We start from the raw sequence: 20,586 nt of genomic DNA, 5'->3' as shown, positions 1-20,586 counted from the left end.
CATGTTTGCTGTGTCCCCCACATGGCTTCTCGCAAACTGCAAACGGGACTTCTTATGGCTTTCTTTCAACAAACGATTTCTTCTTGCCACTCTTCCATAAAAGCCAGATTTGTGGAGCGCACGACTAATAGTTGTCCTGTGGAAAGATTCTCCCACCTGAGCTGTGGATCTCTGCAGCTCCTCCAGAGATACCACGGGACTCTTATAGGGGCATCTGATGTAAGGAGGGACTCTTATAGAGCCATCTGATGTAAGGGGGGACTCTTATAGGGGTATCTGATGTAAGGAGGGACTCTTATAGAGCCATCTTATGTAACGGGGGACTCTTATAGAGCCATCTGATGTAAGGGGGGACTTTGATGGGGACATCAGATGCAAGAGGGGACTCTGGTGGGGGACCCTAATGTAAGGGGGCCACTGACAGGGAAACAGAATTAAGGGGGGCTCTGATGGGGATACCTGATGTAAGATTATTTTATTTGAAATATGGATGTGATTGGCCTACTTTTATATCATTTTAGAGAGCAATTTGGACCTCAGCTGAATAAAATTTTAGCAACCAGACCACGTTGAATTTGAATTAATTACCTCTGCCCTAGTTGGACATTGTTGCATTGCAGAAATGTGCACACAATTGTGTGCATTCAAATACAATGCACAAAAACTCACAGCCCTTTTGCAGGTGCGCTGTGGTGCCATTAAGTATTAATGACACAACCACACATCTTGCTTTTCCACTCATTTACCTGTGGCAAAACGTATGGTAACAAAAATACCACGTGTTTTGGTGCAGCACAATCTATTTGTACTATGTTTTGTTTTTCACTTGTTTTATATAGTATAAAAAAAATTAAAAATGCCGCGCGCCACTATAGTGTTCGGGTTTTGCTTGAAGAAAAGGTGGCAACCCTAGTGGACGGCCATGTCTTGGTAGGTTTGCAGTTGTGCCATACTCTTTCCATTTTCGGATTATGGATTAAACAGTGCTCTGTGAAATGTTCAAATCTTGGGATTTTTTTAGAACCTAACCCTGCTTTAAACTTCTCCACAACTTTATCCATGACCTGTCTGGTGTATTCCTTGGCCTTCATGATGCTGTTTGTTCACTAAGGTTCTCTAACAATCCTCTGAGGGCTTCACAGAACAGCTGTATTTATACTGAGATTAAATTACACACAGGTGGACTCTATTTACTAATTAGGTGACTTCTGAAGGCAATTGGCTCCATTAGATTTTAGTTAGTGGTATCAGAGTAAAGGGGACTGAATACAAATGCACACCACACTTTCCAGATATTTATTTGTAAAAAATGTTGAAAAACATTTATCATTTTCTTTCTGCTTCACAATTATGTGCCACTGTGTGTTGGTCTATCACATAAAATCCCCCCCCCCCCCAAAAAAAAAAAACAAAACAAAAACATTTATGTTTTTTGGTTGTAACATGACAAAATGTGGAAAATGTCAAGGGGTATGAATACTTTTTCAAGTTCATCGACTTGGGTGCAGGCGCCGGCATTGCAACTACAGTGAGGGAAAAAAGTATTTGATCTCCTGCTGATTTTGTATGTTTGCCCACTGACAAAGAAATGATTAGTCTATCATTTTAATGGTAGGTTTATTTTAACAGTGAGAGGCAGAATAACAACAAAAATATCCAGAAAACACATTTCAAAAAAGTTATAAATTGATTTGCATTTTAATGAGTGAAATAAGTATTTGATCCCCTATCAATCAGAAAGATTTCTGGCTCCCAGTATACAGGTAACGAGCTGAGATTAGGAGCACTCTCTTCAAAGGAGTGCACCTAATCTCAGCTTGTTACCTGTATAAAAGACACCTGTCCACAGAAGCAATCGATCAAATTCCAATCTCTCCACCATTGCCCAGACCAAAGAGCTGTCCAAGGATGTCAGGGACAAGATTGTAGACCTACACAAGGCTGGAATGGGCAACAAGACCATCGCCAAGCAGCTTGGTGAGAGGGTGACAACAGTTGGTGCGATTATTTGCAAATGGAAGAAACACAAAATAACTGTCAATCTCCCAGAATGTTTGGGGCTCCATGCAAGATCTCACCTCGTGAAGTTTCAATGATCATGAGAACAGTGAGGAATCAGTACAGAACTACAAGGGAGTATCTTGTCAATGATCTCAAGGCAGCTGGGACCATAGTCACCATGAAAACAATTGGTAACTATGTCGAGAAGGACTGAAATTCTGCAGCGCTCGCAAGGTCCCCCTGCTCAAGAAAGCACATGTACAGGACCGTCTTAAGTTTGCTAATGAACATCTGAATGACTCAGAGGAGAACTGGGTTAAAATGTTGTGGTCGAGCTCCTTGGCATCAACTCAACTCACCGTGTTTGGAAGAGGAATGCTGCCTATGACCCCAAGAACACCATCCCCACAGTCAAACATGGAGGTGGAAACATTATGCTTTGGGGGTGTTTTTCTGCTAAGGGGACAGGACAACTTCACCGCATCAAAGGGATGATGGACGGGGCCATGTACCGCCAAATCTTGGGTGAGAACCTCCTTCCCTCAACCAGGGCATTGAAAATTGATCGTGGATGGGTATTTCAGCATGACAATGACCCAAAACACACGGCCAAGGCAACAAAGGAGTGGCTCAAGAAGAAGCACATTAAGGTCCTGGAGTGGCCTAGCAAGTCTCCAGACCTTAATCTCATAGAAAATATGTGGAGGAGCTGAAGGTTTGAGTTAACAAATGTCAGCCTTGAAACCTTAATGACTTGGAGAGGATCTGCAAAGAGAAATACAGGAAAAGGTACAAAAAAAAAGAAGAAAGAAAATCTGAAAACGAGAAAACGAGGGGGGGGGGGGGGGTGGTTGGTAGTCTGCTTGATTGTTCTAGAGCTAGTTTAACTTTAGCCTGGAACTCCACTTTAAAGTTTAGGTCTGCTTAAAAATAAAAGTTTACTGTTACAGTTTTCTTTTTTTATAACGTTCTCTTTATAAAAGATTTGTACATATCTGATAAATGGAAAAACAACAAACTGCAGCAGTAGATAAGATAGGTAGGACATGCAGTAAAACAATAGCAATTGCATTATGAAAGCAAAATGGTACAAACCATTGTATAGTACATCAAGTAAAGTTTGAGATGCGCCACATTTTTTTCACTGTGCTGCTGCAAAAGCAGTTTTTCTTTTATAATGTAACACTCTTTTATCCTTACCTTCCTGTCATGCCTCCTCTGAGTCTCAATGGCATGTAGTCTGTCCATCAGACTAGCTATTCCTTGCTCTAGACTATCTATAGTGTGATGCTGAGGGTCATGACCACTAAAGCTGTTTCTCAGGCTGCGCAGAGCATCACGGACAAGTTGAAGATCGTTAGCCTGAGCATAAAAACAAAGGAGATGTATACAAATACTGTATAAATATAAATAAATACTCTGATGAAGTCACCTTTATAAAAAGTGGTTACACTGTTTGGGAAGATACGAATCAATCATACACCATATAAGGTCAAGAAAGCTGGTGGAACACATTCATGTTCCTAAAGGACGACATCCATAATACCCATATCATATTTGGTACTCAACAAATTGTAATTTTATTCTGTGCAATAAAAAATGTTGGTTGTTGGATTGTGAAAACGTGTTAGATGGAAATATTGATGTATTTGAATAGTTGGCAGTAAGAGAGTGTCCACTGAAGTATAATAAAATACTCCCCAGTCCCTTCAGCATATCATTTTCACACTGAGGCGCTGGGGCGTCAGCAGTAAAGCGCCACTATTTTTAGCGGCGCTTTACCGTCAATGTCCCCAATGCCCCAGTGTGAAAGTAGCCTAAAGGATTAACTGCTTAGTTAACATGCCTCACTGATGATCACTCTCAGTCTGCTGGTACTTAGGCTGTTGTCCCATGAGCTGGTAAAGCACTGCGCATGATGGAATCTGAGATTGAAAACATCATACTCCCTACTCTTTGAAATTTGGGCTACAAGCTTGTTCATTATTACCGAGAGCATATTCTTTTTTAATTTAGCCCGGTCTAAACAATGACATCAAATATATAATCACTGTATAGAGCCACAGTCATAACTTGCTTTCCTAGAAAACAGATACTACCATACTCATCTGTATTTCAGTTTTAAAATTAATATTTATAAGTTTTATGATGCTATGTACTGTGCTGTGTAAAATGAAGTATTAGACATTGAAGTTTGAACTATCTACTTTTGTGCATTGTTCCTATTAGTTTTTTTGATTAAATGCATCTGAACAGTAGGTGTCACTGTTGTCCATTTGGTAAATGATCAAATGAGAAATTCAAGTCGAAGGGTAAACAAATTGTTCTGCAGCATACTACAATGGTACATTTCTTAGGATACACGCTACTGCATAAAAGAACACTTACATCTGTGACATACAACACTACATGTGGCTTTATAAATATATTGCACTGGCAGGTTATAGAACTCATGAAATGAAACATTTGTCTTTTTCACTGCTTAAAGTGGTTCTCCAGCCACTTTTCTCAAATGAAAAGCCAGCAGCCACAAATACTGTAGCTGCTGACTTTTAATAATAGGACACTTACCTGTCCACGGATCCAGCTCTGTACTCACCTAGGTCGGTTCTTCCCAGGTCTCCGGGTCCCCGACGCCATCATTCTGAGTGTGGGAAGCTAGCTGTGAAACCTTGCAGCTGCACAGCCAGCTCCCTACTGCTCATGTGCAAGCCACGCTACGCTGTGTGAATGGTCCTGCAGCCTCCTGGGTCCTGTGACATATCCCAGAAGGTTGCGGGCAGGGAGTGAGGGGGGTGAAGTTCTGGTGGAATCTCCTAGGCGATTCCAGCGGAAAGGGGGAGTAGGTACCTGTCAAAAGTAGGTACCCACTTCCCCCCCAAAAAAACTATGTTTGAAAAGTAGAAGAGGGGGAGAAAGAGAGGAACTTAATTTTTCAGTGAAGTTCCGCTTTAACAAACATGTCAGTTTTGAAAAATATGACAAAAAGCATGGGAAAAAAAAACAAATAATACACATAACTTATTTTCTAATTTCTTGATCTCACAGATTAGATAGCAATGTTTAATAATGTAAAATGAAATATTAAAATAATCTAAAAACTTTATACATTAGCTTGTGCATCCAAGACCCCCCACACTTCCGCACTATCTCTACAAGTTAATTTGACAGGATCTGAATGGCAAGTTTGACATCTAAGCTTGCTCTAACAGGGGCTCCAGAGTGAATGAGGTTTGCAAGCAGTGTTTGCAGGCATCATTCATGAATACATCAGAACAATGCATTATGTTTGGTGCTTATGTGCAAGGTTTGTACTTTGACCTGCACAAATTGGCAGTTCTAGCAAACCTATAATGTAGCAAAAATGTTTAAAATAATAGTTCTTCTTATTAACTCCTTATTCATCACCAGTTACCATTAATTTACTTCTTCCCTCACTTTTTTATTAATTTATCATTGCAAGTAAATGTTTTCAAATTTGTTAATTGTATTTGTTTATTTTTGTAGTGTTACTTTTTTACTAAAAAAAAAAATGATACAAATTCCCCCTATTTTATTTGTAAATAACTTTCTAATGCTTTGTATTAGAAATATGATAAAATATATATACAGGTGCAGGAGCCGAAGTGATTAAACCATAAGAGGTATTCACCATATAACAGAATTGTACTCACCGTCCTCTGTGGTATCGGGTCACGCACTGGACCTTTTCCACTGGGCTGCAAGAAGCCATTAGTCTGTGCTGGGTGGCTAATGTAATTGCTGCCCTATAAACAGTAAAGAGAAAAAATGATTCTTACTTAAACTATATTTCCAGAAAATGTCATGGCTAAATTCTGCTAACAATGATGACATAACTGTGCACCAGGAACCTCCAATAGAAGTGAATGAGGAACACAAAATGGGCTCCAGCACTGGAGCCTGAAGCTGGCCATACACCAGTAATAGTCTGTTTGGAAATGTTAATTTTCTGAAAAGTTCATATTATTGAATGGTTAGTGTTGTCAAATCGATGTTCTTTTTTAAAAAATTAAAAAATTCTACCTGTGAATGTGGTTTCTGTTTGGAAAAAATGTGCATAAATAAATAGATTTTGAAGAAACTTTAGGGCTTTGTAAAAAAATATTTTGACTCAAGGATGGCAAAAAACAAAACAGATGTTATGATGAATGATTTTTCTTTAAGAGCCCTTGCACACTGGGGCGGTTTGCAGGCGCTATTGCGCTAATAATAGCGCCTGCAAACCGCCCCGAAAGTGCCGCTGCTGTGTATCCAGTGTGCAAGCCCCGAGGGCTTGCACACTGGAGCGATGCGCTGGCAGGACGGTAAAAAAAGTCCTGCCAGCAGCATCTTCGGAGCGGTGTGTATACACACCGCTCCCTTACCGCTCCTGCCCATTGAAATCAATGGGACGGCGCGGCTATACCGCCGGCAAAGCGCCTCTGCGGTGGTATTTAACCCTTTCTCGGCCGCTAGCGGGGGGTAAAACCGCCCCGCTAGCGGCCGCATACAGACGGTAAAACGCCGCTAATAATAGCGGCGTTTTACCGCCGACGCCGCCCCCCGCCCCAGTGTGCAAGGGCTCTTAATGTTCGAACGAAACTCTAAAGCCCCGTACACATGATCAGATTTTCCGATGGGAAATGTTGGATGTCAGGCTGTTGGTGGAAAATCCGACCGTGTGTATGCTCCATCGGACAATTGTTGTCAGACTTTCCGCCAACAAATGTTGGCTAGCATGTCTTCAAATTTTCCGCCAACAAATGTGTGTTGTCGGACTTTCCGATCATATGTACACAAGTCGGTCGGACAAAAGTCCAAAGTACAAACACGCATGCTCGGAAGCAGAAGCGGTCGGTCTTGTAAACTAGCATTTGTAATGGAGAATTAACATTCATGACGCAGCAAATTATGAAATCTCCAAATGCAGCGCACATTCTCTTCTTCTTTAATGGGATAATAATGAAGCTGCTTTGCTGGTGATACTGATGGAGTTATTGCAAACAAATTTTCAAGGGTTTTTTTTCTAGTGATATCAAGAATAATATTATTATGTTTTTTTTTTTTTATTTGTGCAAGTTTTTAAGAACAAAGATACAACTATGTTGGTGTCCCTTGTTAATTTTACATTGTATTTTTTAAAATGTAACTGCCTACTCTCAAACTGTCATTTGAAGTAAAACACATAGCCAAGTATTATTCTCCACATTTTTTTTTTATTGTGCATTAAAAAAAAAAAAATTAGACATGCTATCTGCCAATAGAACTTAACCAAAAAGTGCATTCTATGCATCCAAAAATATAGAAAATATACCAAATCTAATCATTATTCAACCAATAAAATAATGTCAAAGCAATAACTCCAAGGCCAATAATAAATAACACGTTATCTCCTCCGATTCCGCAACATGTCTGGTTGCCAAACGGCCGTTCAGAAACAAACTGAAAAGCGCTAAATGAAAAATGTGAAAAGAAAAGCGCAAATCAACACTCACCAAACTTCTATTAACACAAAATTAGCAGAAGGAGCCCAAAGGGTGGTGCTAAAGAGCTGAAAAACCACGTAGTATGTCTAGTACGTCACTACGTTCCTAATTGTTGGCCAACATTTGTGTGACCGTGTGTATGCAAGACAAGTTTGAGCCAACACCCTTCGGGCAAAATTTCACGGTTTTGTTGTCGGAAAGTCTGATCGCGTGTCTACGAGGTATAACTGTGTATGTTCAGCTTGAACTCTACTACCCATAATAATCCTTTTCTTACACGTTTAAAACATGTAAATCACTTCCATTGCACTAGTCACTTCATTAGCTGGATGATATCCTCATTTTACAGGTTCTGATCTAATTTGGCACTGGATCTACTGATGGGTACTTATCAATCAAATAAGTGACAGATTTCGTTGCAAATCAGGCTGGGAGTTGTTTTCAAATTCAATAACAAATTTAACAGTGAAGATAAAATAGTTTCCCACTCTATACAGATGCATAATTAATAAGTAGTCAGGGCCAGGATTCAGTCACAAATGCATCTTTAGAGCAGCCAAAGAATTAAGGAATTTATGTCTCAGGCTGTAACCTGTTCATAATTATGTCTCACTGCTCCTGTTTAGCATTGCTTTGCCTTGCAACAGGATAAACGTCCCCCAGTATATTGCGACTGATATCTTCATATAAAGGCTAAATGAAGAAATGTGAACACAATTATTCTATTCAGTTGTGACACAGCAACTCCATAGCTCCCAACTGTCCCTGATTTTGAGGGACTGTCCCTTATTTGGTCCCTCAAGTCCCTCTGTCCCTCCTTCCTCCTCATTTGTCCCTGAGCTATATAGTTGTATATAAAATGCCTTATTTATCTATCAAAACATGTTTTACAGTGCTAAAAATTTCTAAATTGCTGCATTTGCAAATTTCAAAAGCCAGTATAAAGGAATAGTAGTGGTAAAAACAGCAATTGTGGGCTTAACCAATCATTTTTTTAGTATAATCCTCCTTTAAGAGAGGCGTGGCAGGGGGTGTGTCCTATGCCTACATACTTTTGCTGATAGGTGTCCCTCGTTCCCATCTCCAAGGTATGCAACAAGTGGTTATCAATTCTATCTTGCAGCACTGGGGTCCTCAGTTGTGCTTGCCTGGATTTTCTCTGGGTATTCTGGTTTTCTCTCACACTCCAAAGACATGCTGTTAGGGTAATTGGCTCTTTCTAAAACTGGCCCTAGTATCTGTGTGCATGTAAATTAAGGACCTTAGGTTGTGAGCTCCTTGAGGGCAGGGACTAATGTGAATATACTATATAAATATCTGTTTTAGACACCAACCTAGCACATGAAGCTTTAAGCTGGGTACACACAATCTGAATATTCGGTACATGTGTACAGCTGCCTGTCTCACGGAAACTAGTCTCATAACCGGCTTGTCAAACGGCGTGCTGGAAAACCAGCAGCTGATTAGCGCTGGCAGTGTGTCTGGTGGGGGGGCAGTCCCTCTGTCAGAACACAAAGGCACAGTGGGCAATATTACTGCACTAACATCACTTGTGTTAGTACAGCGATCTGTCAGTTGTTTTTCTTTTCACCTTTGGCACGCTTGGTTGACCGAACTGTACCCAGCTTAAGGATAATACCTGTTACGTGGCTTGGTACATCCTTCTCAGCGCACATGTGGAAAAATACTTACGTGTGCTGCATGTATGTTTTTTGGCTCATTGTGGTGCACTGGGTAGCCCATTCTAATGAGTGAGCTGCTCCGAAACAATAAACGTTAACCCGTAAGCATTTAACAAATCCCAGCGAATCAGGCTTTTAATGATTATTTCATGATCATTTTTTTAATGATCTGTCATCGAAAAAGGTATTTTCCAAGTCAATCATGCGCTATTATATGTCTATAGGCAGCCTAACACTTGATTTTCCCTGTTTTTCTACCACTGCCATAGTTCCAATTCTTGCTTTTTTTCCCTGTATCCTTTTCCCTTGCTTATCACTCACTCTCTTGATGTCTTTATTAACACAGTTCAGAGGATAATAGCCTAGGAGTGTTATGCAACTTCCATTCTCACAATCTGAGGTTCTGGTGAGGACAAAACACTGTCAAGTCCTGCACCTTGATATAAGGCTTTCACTCTCTGCTGACAGCTTGACTACCTCCTGGTGTGGGCCTTGTTTCCTCATTATATGTGTGTGCTCAGTCTTTCTCATCACTGATTAATTTCCCCCTCCTCTAGCTGACTACCACCTCTGGCTCTCAAGAGTTTGGCCTACCCCTTGATATTGCCACTGGTTACTGTCTATGCTTTGTTTGCACACTCCCTAGTACCAGAATCCTTCATCCTGAATAGCAGTCCTTTATTGTTCTGTACAGCTATTCACTATTAAATGTAATAATTGCTTTCATCTATAATTTAGGCCTCGTGCACACAGGGGTTTGATTTTTTTCCTCTGAATGCCTTCTACTCCTGGCAGGAAAAAGCAGCTTAAAAAACACACCTACAGTCTTGTTTTGGACACGCATTTAGGAGCGTCAAGCGTCTGAGCATTAATGGATTCCATAGGCCAAAATAATAATTTATTCCAGACATTGAAATGCATTTAACACCCAAATGCTAGACACCTCTTTAGGTGCATCCAGCTTTTTTCTGCTCTTCAGATCCTCTCCTGAATGAGCTAAGTAATGGGGTTTTTTTCAACCTGTAAATGCTCTTTTAATATGACTGTAAATACCTATGTGTGCATAATCACTTATAACATAGAGGCGCTTTTATAGGCTGAAAATAAAAGCCAAACACATGTAAAAGCGGCATTTTTTTAAGCTCATTGTGCATGAGGCCTAACTTGTATGTGTATCTATGCTCCTGATTGTTTACAAATTGTACACAAATGTTTAATCCTTTGGGTTTTTTCACACAGGCAACAGTCTCTACTGCCCTCTGAAAAGTGATCTGTGGTGGACTGACTTTCAGAGGGCAGTAGAGCAACAGCTGATGAGCAATCGGGAGGTGATCAAATTGCCCCCTAAATGCCCTTATTTTTTTTAAAATCCCAAGGCGGAATTTATTTTTAAATACTGTGAGGCAACTGAGAGCTAAATGTGCAATGAGTAGGTTTGATTTAACCCAGCACCCCCTCAATCATGAAAATAAATTCATATAAAAACGTGCTAAATACTACACCATATAAGTTTGAGAGCTGCTCATTATAAAGCTAAACATAGCTTGAAGATGGCATAACACAAATTATCTATCACAAATTGAAATGAATATAAATAAAGTGCTTATAATTCCAGTGAGTCCATTTAGACTATATATACAATGTCCTTATAATTCCAGGTGAATCCAACAACACCACAGTGATACCACTCCGCCTCCGACAGTGACCATTAGTGTCTCCTCTTTTTAAATAAAATATTTGGATTTACTGCACTATGAGAGGCTTCTCTTTTACCTCCCCTTCTGAGCATGGTCTGGTATGAGAATTCATTAGCACAGGAGTGCCGCCATTGATGGCCTGCCCTCAGATGCTCCTCTGAATACTGCAAGCGAAATCATCAGATACCCTATGCTGTTTCTGACTGCCTGTAATAAGGGTCATAAAGCTCTGGTGAGTGGGCTGTGTGCTTAAATGTTGGTGAAGAGGAGATACTGATGGTCACTGTTGGAGTGCTATCAATGTGGTGTTGTTGGATTCACCTGGAAGTATAAGGACATTGTATATATTGTCTAAAATGGACTGGAATTACATTTTTATATACAGTGCTTTAAAAATTTATTAGTATTCATACCCCTTGAAATTTACCACATTTTGTCATGTTACAATACATAATACATAAATGTATTTTATTGGGATTTTATGTGATAGACCAACACAAAGTGGCACATAATTGTGAAGTGGAAGGAAAATGATAAAAGGTTTTCAATTTTTTTTTACAAATAAATATGTGAAAAGTGTGGCGTGCATTTGTATTCAGCCCCCCTGAGTCAATACTTGTAGAACCACCTTTCGCTGTATTTACAGCTGCAAGTCTTTTTGGATTTGTCTCTACCAGCTTTGCACATCTAGAGAGTGAAATGTTTGCTCATTCCTCTTTGCAAAATAGCTCAAGCTCTGTCAGACTGGATAGAGAGCGTCTGTGAACAGCAATTTTCAAGTCTTGCCACAGATTCTCAATTGGATTTAGGTCTGGACTTTGTTTTGGCCATTCTAACAGATGAATATGCTTTGATCTAAACCACTCCATGGTAACTCTGGCTGTATGTTTAGGGTCGTTGTCCTGCTGGAAGGTGAACCTCCCCCCAGTTTCTAGTTTTGTGCAGACAGGTTTTCTTCTTGGATTTAGGTCTGGACTTTGATTGGGCCATTCTGAGGCTACTTTTACACTGGGGCAGTGGGTACATAGCGGTAAAGCGCCGCTAGTTTTAGAGGCGCTTTACCGCTGATTAAGCAGCACTTTTCGGCCCCAAGAAAGGGTTAAGAAGGGGTTAAAAGCTCCTGTGTTACGGCGCTTCCGAATTGCTTTCTCATTCATTCCAATGGGCAGGGGCGGTGTAGGAGCGCTGTATACAGCGCTCCTACACCGCCCAAAAGATGCAGCTTGCAGGACTTTTTTTCCCATCCCGCAAGCGCACCACCCCAGCGTGAAAGCACTCAGGCTTTCACACTCGGGAGGCATGAGAGGCAGTTTTCAGGCGCTTTACAGACGCCATTTTTAGCGCTAAAACGCCTGAAAACTGACTCAGTGTGAAAGGGATCTAACACATGAATATGCTTTGATCTAAACCATTCCATTGTAGCTCTGGCTGTATGTTTAGAGTTGTTGTCCTGCTGAAAGGTGAACCTCCGCCCAGTCTCAAGCCTTTTGCAGACTCTAACAGGTTTTCTTCTAAGATTGCCCTGTATTTGGCTCCATCCATCTTCCCATCAACTCTGACCAGCTTCCCTGTCCCTGCTGAAGAAAAGTATCCCCACAACATGATGATTCCACCACAATGTTTAAAGGCGGGGATGGTGTGTTCAGGGGGATTTGCAGTGTTAGTTTTCCACCACACATAGCGTTTTGCTTTTAGGCCAAAAAGTAAAATTTTGGTCTCATCTGACCAGAGCACCTTCTTCCACATGTTTGCTGTCCCCCCCACATGGCTTCTCGCAAACTGCAAACAAGACTTCTTATGGCTTTCTTTCAACAATGGCTTTCTTCTTGCCACTCTTCTATAAAGGCCAGATTTGTGGAGTGCACGACTAATAGTTGCCTATGGACAGATTCTCCCACCTGAGTTGTGGATCTCTGCAGCTCCTTCAGAGTTACAGTACCATGGGCCTCTTGGCTTCTTCTCTGATTAATGCTCTCCTTGCCCGGCCTGTCAGTTTAGGTGGACGGCCATGTCTTGGTAGGTTTGCAGTTTTACCATACTCTTTCCATTTTCCAATGAGGGATTGAACAGTTCTCCGTGAGATGTTCAAAACTTGGGATTTTTTTTTAGAAACTAACCCTGCTTTAGCCCGGGTTCACACCTATGCAAATTAGAGGTGCGTTTCCGCACCTCTAATTCGCATAGCAGGAGAATGTGACTGGCTCCCTATGGAGCCAGTTCACATATCTCCGGGGCGGCTGCGGTGCGCACTGCACAAAAACGCTGTGCGTCTTTGGCTGCGTTTCAGGGCCGAATTCAGGCATAGAATCGGCCCTGATTCGTCCCTGAAACGGTGAACAGGGACGCACAGCGCTCCTGTGCGATCCGCAGCCCGTTGTGGTGTGAACCCGGGCTTAAACTTTTCCACAACTGTATCCATGACCTGTCTGGTGTGTTCTTTGGCCTTCATGATGCTGTTTGTTCACTAAGGTTCTCTAAAAAACTTCTGAGGGCTTCACAGAGCAGCTGTATTTATACTGAGATTAAATTACAAACAGGTGGACTCTATTTACTAATTAGGTGACTTCTGAAGGCAATTGGTTCCTCTAAAACTTTAGTTAGGTGTATCAGAGTAAAGGGGCGGAATACAGATGCAAGCCACACTTTTCAGATATTTATTTGCAAAAAAAATTTGACTTCCACTTCACAATTGTGTGGCACTTTGTGTTGGTCTATCACATGAAATCCCAATAAAATACATTTATGGTTTTGGTTGTAACATGACAAAATGTGGAAAATTTCAAGGGGTATGAATACTTTTTCAAGGCACTGTATATGGCCTAAGATGGAATTCTAAGCACTATTTGTATAAATTTAAATTTGTGATAGTGAGAGCACAGTTACATAATTTTTGTTATACCAACTGACAGCTAAAGCCCCGCACACACGATCAGAATATCATACAAAAAATACTGCTTTCAAAGCGATCGTATGATAATCTGATCGTTAGTACACAGCTTTCATCTGTTTCATCAAATTTTCTGAAGGGACAAATGCGAAAAATTTTCTCGTACGATACCAGATCGTACAATTTTCATTTAATCAGTACAGTTTTTGTCTGAAAATACAAATACAATACATTACATCACTTCCAAATTTTTATTCTGTCATACAAGAATTTCTGTACTTTAGTAACCTATTCGTTTTCGATATGGAGACTAGCATGCAAAAAGAAAAAAAAAAACGTACGATTTTTCGACCGATGATCTAGGCTTAAGGGTTTGGCGCACGGTTGTGGCACAGTCCCATTGACCCCACCAGGTGGCGCCGCATGTCAAACTCAGAAAGCGAAGTTGCCTGCCAAGTTGCCAGTTGCCACTGCCTGGTTGCAATGTTGGGATTTACAGTAGGTGGGTGGTTAGAGAGGTTATAAAGGCGCAGATCAACCACTTGTGAAATGGCTTTAGTTCTTTCTTTAAATGAATGGCCTGGAAATTAGAACTATTCCAGTGACTCTAAGACCCCTTTCACACTGAAGTGTTTTGCAGGAGCTATAGCGTTAAAAATAGCGCCTGGAAACCACCCTAAAACAGCTGCTCCATTCACTCACACTGGAGCGGTGTGTTGGCAGGGCGTCAGAAAAAGTCCTGCCAGCAGCTTCTTTGGAGCGGTGAAAAAGCGGTGAACTCACCGCTCCTCCACCGCTGCTCCCCATTGAAATCAATGGGGCAGTGCTGCGATACTGCCGGTGGTGTTTTACGGGCGGATTTAACCCCTTTTCGGCCGCTAGCGGGGGGTTAAAACCGCCCCGCTAGTGGCCGAATAGCGCCACTGGAACGGTGCTAAAAATAGTGCTGCTTTACCGCTGACGCTGGTGGCGGCATAGTGTGAAATAGGTCTAAAGCTTACTATTCACATTTCAATTACTGTTGAATCCACCAAACCTATGTAGAAGGATAGTTAAGGTTTCATATTGCAAATATTTAGTAAATCTTAAGGTGGTTGTACAAAGATTGTTCAGTCAGACTGTAATGTGCCTGGGAATTAAGGGGCTTTATGTCAATATGACACATATATATACTGTATATATATATATATATATATATACACACACAGTATCTCACAAAAGTGAGTACACCCCTCACATTTTGGTAAATATTTTATTCTATCTTTTCATGTGACAACACTGAAGAAATGACACTTTACTACAATGTAAAGTAGTGAGTGTACAGCTTGTATAACAGTGTAAATTTGCTGTCCCCTCAAAATAACTCAACACACAGCCATTAATGTCTAAACTGCTGGCAACAAAAGTGAGTACATATAAATATGGTTTATAATTACTGCGCTATCCTAAAATAATTGGTGACACCAAATAAGTGATTGCAAACAAAAATAGTGAATGTAAACGGCTGCGACTTTGCTACAAGATACACACATCAATAAACAATTTTCAAATATCAAGTCGCACTGTAAACTGAAATGTGACAAATATGGTACTGTAACCTTATTCAGATGTAAAAGTGTAGTAAATGTAATTATTCATATAGTATATAATTAATAGTCTATTCAAATTGATAGTTGATCTCCACTGTGCAGATAGCACACAAAACACCAAAGAATGGTGATAAGAGAAAAAGGTCTGCCTTCCATCTCCACACAAACTGCAGCTTACCGGCTCCTGTGGGTCTCTTAGTTATAGGAGCCTTTGATGGCACATGGTCAAGATCCCATCGCCTTTGCAGGAGTTTGTGGCTCATACAGGAAGATTATAACAGATGTTTCCCAGAAAAGAATAATAAAAAAAATTATAAAAAAGTGCTTCCATAGCATAAAACCATAAGTTATTTATTTTATAAAGAATAATAAGAGGTATTGCACTTACATTTGTAAAAAAGCATCATACGCAAAATAAAAACAAAGCCGGCCGAGTCTCTGTAACAGCCCGTGTTTCCAGGACTTCCGTGTATCGCGGTGATGTCAACACGTCGTTCCTCCCTATGCGTTTCATCACACCTGACGTGCCCCAGGATGAAGTCAGGTGTGATGAAACGTGTAGGGAGGAGCTACGTGCTGACGTCACCGCGATACATGGAAGTCCCGGAACCACGGTCTGTTACAGGGAGCCGGACGGCTTTGTTTTTACTTTGCTTATGATGCTTTTTTACAAATGTAAGTGCAATACCTCTTATTATTCTTTATAAAATAAATACCTTATGGTTTTACGCTATGGAAGCACTTTTTTATTATTCTTTTCTGAGAAACATCTGTTATGTAACATTGTAGCAAAGTGTCATTTCTTCAGTGTTGTCACATGAAAAGATATAATAGAATATTTACAAAAATGTGAGGGGTGTACTCACTTTTGTGAGATACTGAATATATATATATATAGAAAAGCAGGAGACACTACACTTCTACCTGGTCATCCTCTCTGCTTATGTATTGTTGCAGAAGACCGTTCCTGTGGTCTAACTCTTTCTGCAGATCATTCTAGAAAGAGAAGTTAGCCAACGTTAGCACTAGGAAAGGAATATACTAGTGAACATATCACGCTAGAACAAAGACAATGCAGACTTCTTTGTTTGCTATATTCAGATTAGTTAACTGCAGACTTTAGGTGCTTTTTTGTTCAGTTGAGACAGACTGTTATTTTTTAGAGCAGCAATGATAGCCTTTGGCAGTCCAACAGATGTCAGTTTGTCTTCTCTGTAAATAACTGCTTTCTTTGTGTCATATGATGTACAGTATGAATACTTAATCCTTTTGTGACCAGATATCATTCAAATCTAGATTTTCTGACCACAAAGTTATCAGTGGCAGTGTGTATTAATCAACTTAAGTATAACTCCAGGACTAATTTGCCTACCTAAATCATTTTTAGTTTTTTAGTTTATAGACATAGAAGGTTTTTATTTGGTACACAGTTTCAATCACTTCCCTGCTTATGTTGTCATGATAGGCTAACAAATAGACAAAATTTAAAAATAATAATTATATATAGTGTGTATACACATACACACACCAGCCCTACTTTTATGACCACCCACCTAATATTGCTTTGTCCCTCTTTTGCTGCATATATAGCCCTGACCCGTCGAGGCATTAGACCTCTGAAGGTATGCTGTGGTATCTGGCACAAACCCATCAGTAGCAGATCCTTTCAGCACTTAGAGACCACGCACCGCATATATACTGCGGCAGAGCTAAACACTCACTATACTCCAATATATTTCATGATATGTAAGTATCCAGGACTGGCATATTCGCCTCTTCCTGTCATGTTTAGTGCCATAATAGATTAATTATATTTATTCTTTATAGATACTCCTGAGCATCCGCCCCTGATGAGTGTGGATTTTAGGATGCAGATACATGCCTGTATCAAAAATTACTCCAGCCCATCATCTACATTAATCATGTTTATACCATTCTATATTGCAATGTGATATATATATATATATATAAATCTACAGAATGTATCTGTTAATTTCTCTACACTACTATGTGTTGCCAAGCTCATATATATTTATGTATCCTTGATGTCCATTATATATGCATATGTATGCGTGTATATATATGATCAATACTTTTTACTTGTTTTGTATCATTGATATGCATTTTTTACATCTTTTCATGTTATTAAATATTTCCTTTTACCAATCCACCTTCACAATGTCAATAGTCTCTTCAAAGTCCTAAATTCCTTATATATATATATATATATTTTTTTTTTTTTAATAAAGGATAATGCACCCTTCCACACTGCATATACAGTGGGGACGGAAAGTATTCAGACCCCCTTAAATTTTTCACTCTTTGTTATATTGCAGCCATTTGCTAAAATCATTTAAGTTCTTTTTTTCCTCATTAATGTACACACAGCACCCCATATTGACAGAAAAACACAGAATTGTTGACATTTTTGCAGATTTATTAAAAAAAAAAAACTGAAATATCACATGGTTCTAAGTATTCAGACCCTTTGCTCAGTATTTAGTAGAAGCACCCTTTTGATCTAATACAGCCATGAGTCTTTTTGGGAAAGATGCAACAAGTTTTTCACACCTGGATTTGGGGATCCTCTGCCATCCCTCCTTGCAGATCCTCTCCAGTTCTGTCAGGTTGGATGGTAAACGTTGGTGGACAGCCATTTTTAGGTCTCTCCAGGTTCTCAATTGGGTTTAAGTCAGGGCTCTGGCTGGGCCATTCAAGAACAGTCACGGAGTTGTTGTGAAGCCACTCCTTAGTTATTTTAGCTGTGTGCTTAGGGTCATTGTCTTGTTGGAAGGTAAACCTTCGGCCCAGTCTGAGGTCCTGAGCACTCTGGAGAATGGTTTCGTCCAGGATATCCCTGTACTTGGCCGCATTCATCTTTCCCTCGATTGCAACTAGTCGTCCTGTCCCTGCAGCTGAAAAACACCCCCACAGTATGATACTACCACCACCATGCTTCACTGTTGGGACTGTATTGGACAGGTGATGAGCAGTGCCTGGTTTTCTCCACACATATCGCTTAGAATTAAGGCCAAAAAGTTCTATTTTGGCCTCATCAGACCAAAGAATCCTATTTCTCACCATCTTGGAGTCCTTCAGGTGTTTTTTTAGCAAACTGCATGCGGGCTTTCATGTGTCTTGCACTGAGGAGAGGCTTCCGTCGGGCCACTCTGACATAAAGCCCCGACTGGTGGAGGACTGCAGTGATGTTTGACTTTCTACAACTTTCTCCCATTTCTCGACTGCATCTCTGGAGCTCAGCCACAGTGATCTTTGGGTTCTTCTTCACCTCTCTCACCAAGGCTCTTCTCCCCCCGATAGCTCAGTTTGGCCGGATGGCCAGCTCTAGGAAGGGTTCTGGTCGTCCCAAACGTCTTCCATTTAAGGATTATGGGGGCCACTGTGCTCTTAGGAACCTTAAGTGCAGCAGAAATTTTTTTTAACCTTGGTCAGATCTGAGCCTTGCCACAATTCTATCTCTGAGCTCTTCAGGCAGTTCCTTTGACCTCATGATTCTCATTTGCTCTGACATGTACTGTGAGCTGTAAGGTCTTATATAGACAGGTGTGCGGCTTTCCTAATCAAGTCCAATCAGTATAATCAAACACAGCTGGACTCAAATAAAGGTTTAGAACCATCTCAAGGATGATCAGAAGAAATGGACAGCACCTGAGTTAAATATAGTGTCACAGCAAAGGGTCTGAATACTTAGGACCATGTGATATTTCAGTTTTTCTTTTTTAATAAATCTGCAAAAATGTCAACAATTCTGTGTTTTTCTGTCAATATGGGGTGCTGTGTGTACATTAATGAGGGAAAAAATGAACTTAAATGATTTTAGCAAATGGCTGCAATATAACAAAGAGTGAAAAATTTAAGGGGGTCTGAATACTTTCCGTCCCCACTGTATGGTACGAGGACCACAATTTCTTTGTCTACTTCCATTTAAAAGTAAAATCCCTTACACATGAATTTTCCACAAAGTATCCTATGAAAAACTTAAAAAGTATGGCCTTCTGACTATGAAGCAACCCTACTCAGCCTATTAACTTCCTGCTCTCTCTGTCCAGAATATGACAGTTCACAAGCTGCTCCTGCCACAACTTATCTTAGCATGTCTGTGCGCCTGATGCTTCCTGGCAGCATATTACAACCCCTGGCAAAAATTATGGAATCACCAGTCCCTGAGGATGTTCCTTCAGTTGTTTATTGTTGTAGAAAAAAGCAGATCACAGACATGGCCAAAAACTAAAGGCATTTCAAATGGCAACTTTCTAGCTTTAAGAAACACTAAAAGAAATCAAGAAAAATAATTGTGGTGGCCAGTAACAGTTAGATTTATAGAACAAGCACAGGGAATAAATTATGGAATCACTCAATTCTGAGGAAAAAATTATGGAATCATGAAAAACAAACAAACAAAATAACACTCCAACACATCACTAATACTTTGTTGCACCACCTCTGGCTTTTATAACTGCTTGCAGTCTCTGAGGCATTGACTTAATGAGTGATAAGCAGTACTCATCATCAATCTGGCTCCAGCCTTCTCTGATTGCTGTTGCCAAATCATCTTTGCAGGTTGGAGCCTTGTCATGGACCATTTTCTTTAACTTCCACCACAGATTTTCAATTGGATTGAGATCCAGACTGTTTGCAGGCCATTACATTGATCTTATGTGTCTTTCTTCAAGGATTTTTTTCACAGTTTTTGCTCTATGGCAAGATGCATTATCATCTTGATAAATGATTTCATCATCCCCAAACATCCTTTCAATAGATGGGATAAGAAAAGTGTCCAAAATTTCAATGTAAACCTGTGCATTTATTGAAGATTTAATGACAGCCATCTCCCCAGTGCCTTTACCTGACATGCAGCCCCATATCATAATTGACTGTGGAAATTTGCATGTTTTCTTCAGACAGTCGTCTGCATAAATCTCATTGGACCGGCACCAAACAAAAGTTCCAGCATCATCACCTTGCCCAATGCAGATTCGAGATTCATCACTGAATATGACTTTCATCCAATCATCCACAGTCCACGATTGCCTTTCCTTAGCCCATTGTAACCTTGTTTTTTTGTGCTTGGGTGTTACAGATGGCTTTCTTTTAGCTTTTCTGTATGTAAATCCCATTTCCTTTAGGCGGTTTCTTACAGTTCGGTCACAGATGTTGACTTCAGTTTCCTCCCATTTGTTCCTCATTTGTTTTGTTGTACATTTTCTGTTTTCAAGGATATTG

General features: G+C 40.3%; 1 protein-coding gene across 2 annotated transcripts in view; it reads right to left on the bottom strand.

Annotated features, from left to right (window-relative positions):
* The window catches only part of DIXDC1 (DIX domain containing 1), a 275,645-nt gene that overhangs the window by 30,850 nt on the left and 224,209 nt on the right, over positions 1 to 20,586 (bottom strand). For both annotated transcript variants that reach the window (XM_073602439.1, XM_073602438.1), the window contains 2 exons: positions 5,676 to 5,768; positions 3,202 to 3,363 (listed from right to left, as the gene is read on the bottom strand). In XM_073602439.1, the coding sequence (XP_073458540.1) occupies positions 3,202 to 3,363; positions 5,676 to 5,768 (255 nt within the window). The remainder of the gene's footprint in view (positions 1 to 3,201; positions 3,364 to 5,675; positions 5,769 to 20,586) is intronic.

Source organism: Aquarana catesbeiana, linkage group LG10 (genome assembly GCF_042186555.1).
Source record: "Aquarana catesbeiana isolate 2022-GZ linkage group LG10, ASM4218655v1, whole genome shotgun sequence".
Taxonomy (NCBI): Eukaryota; Metazoa; Chordata; class Amphibia; order Anura; family Ranidae; genus Aquarana; species Aquarana catesbeiana.
This window is presented reverse-complemented; position numbering and strand designations above follow the sequence as displayed.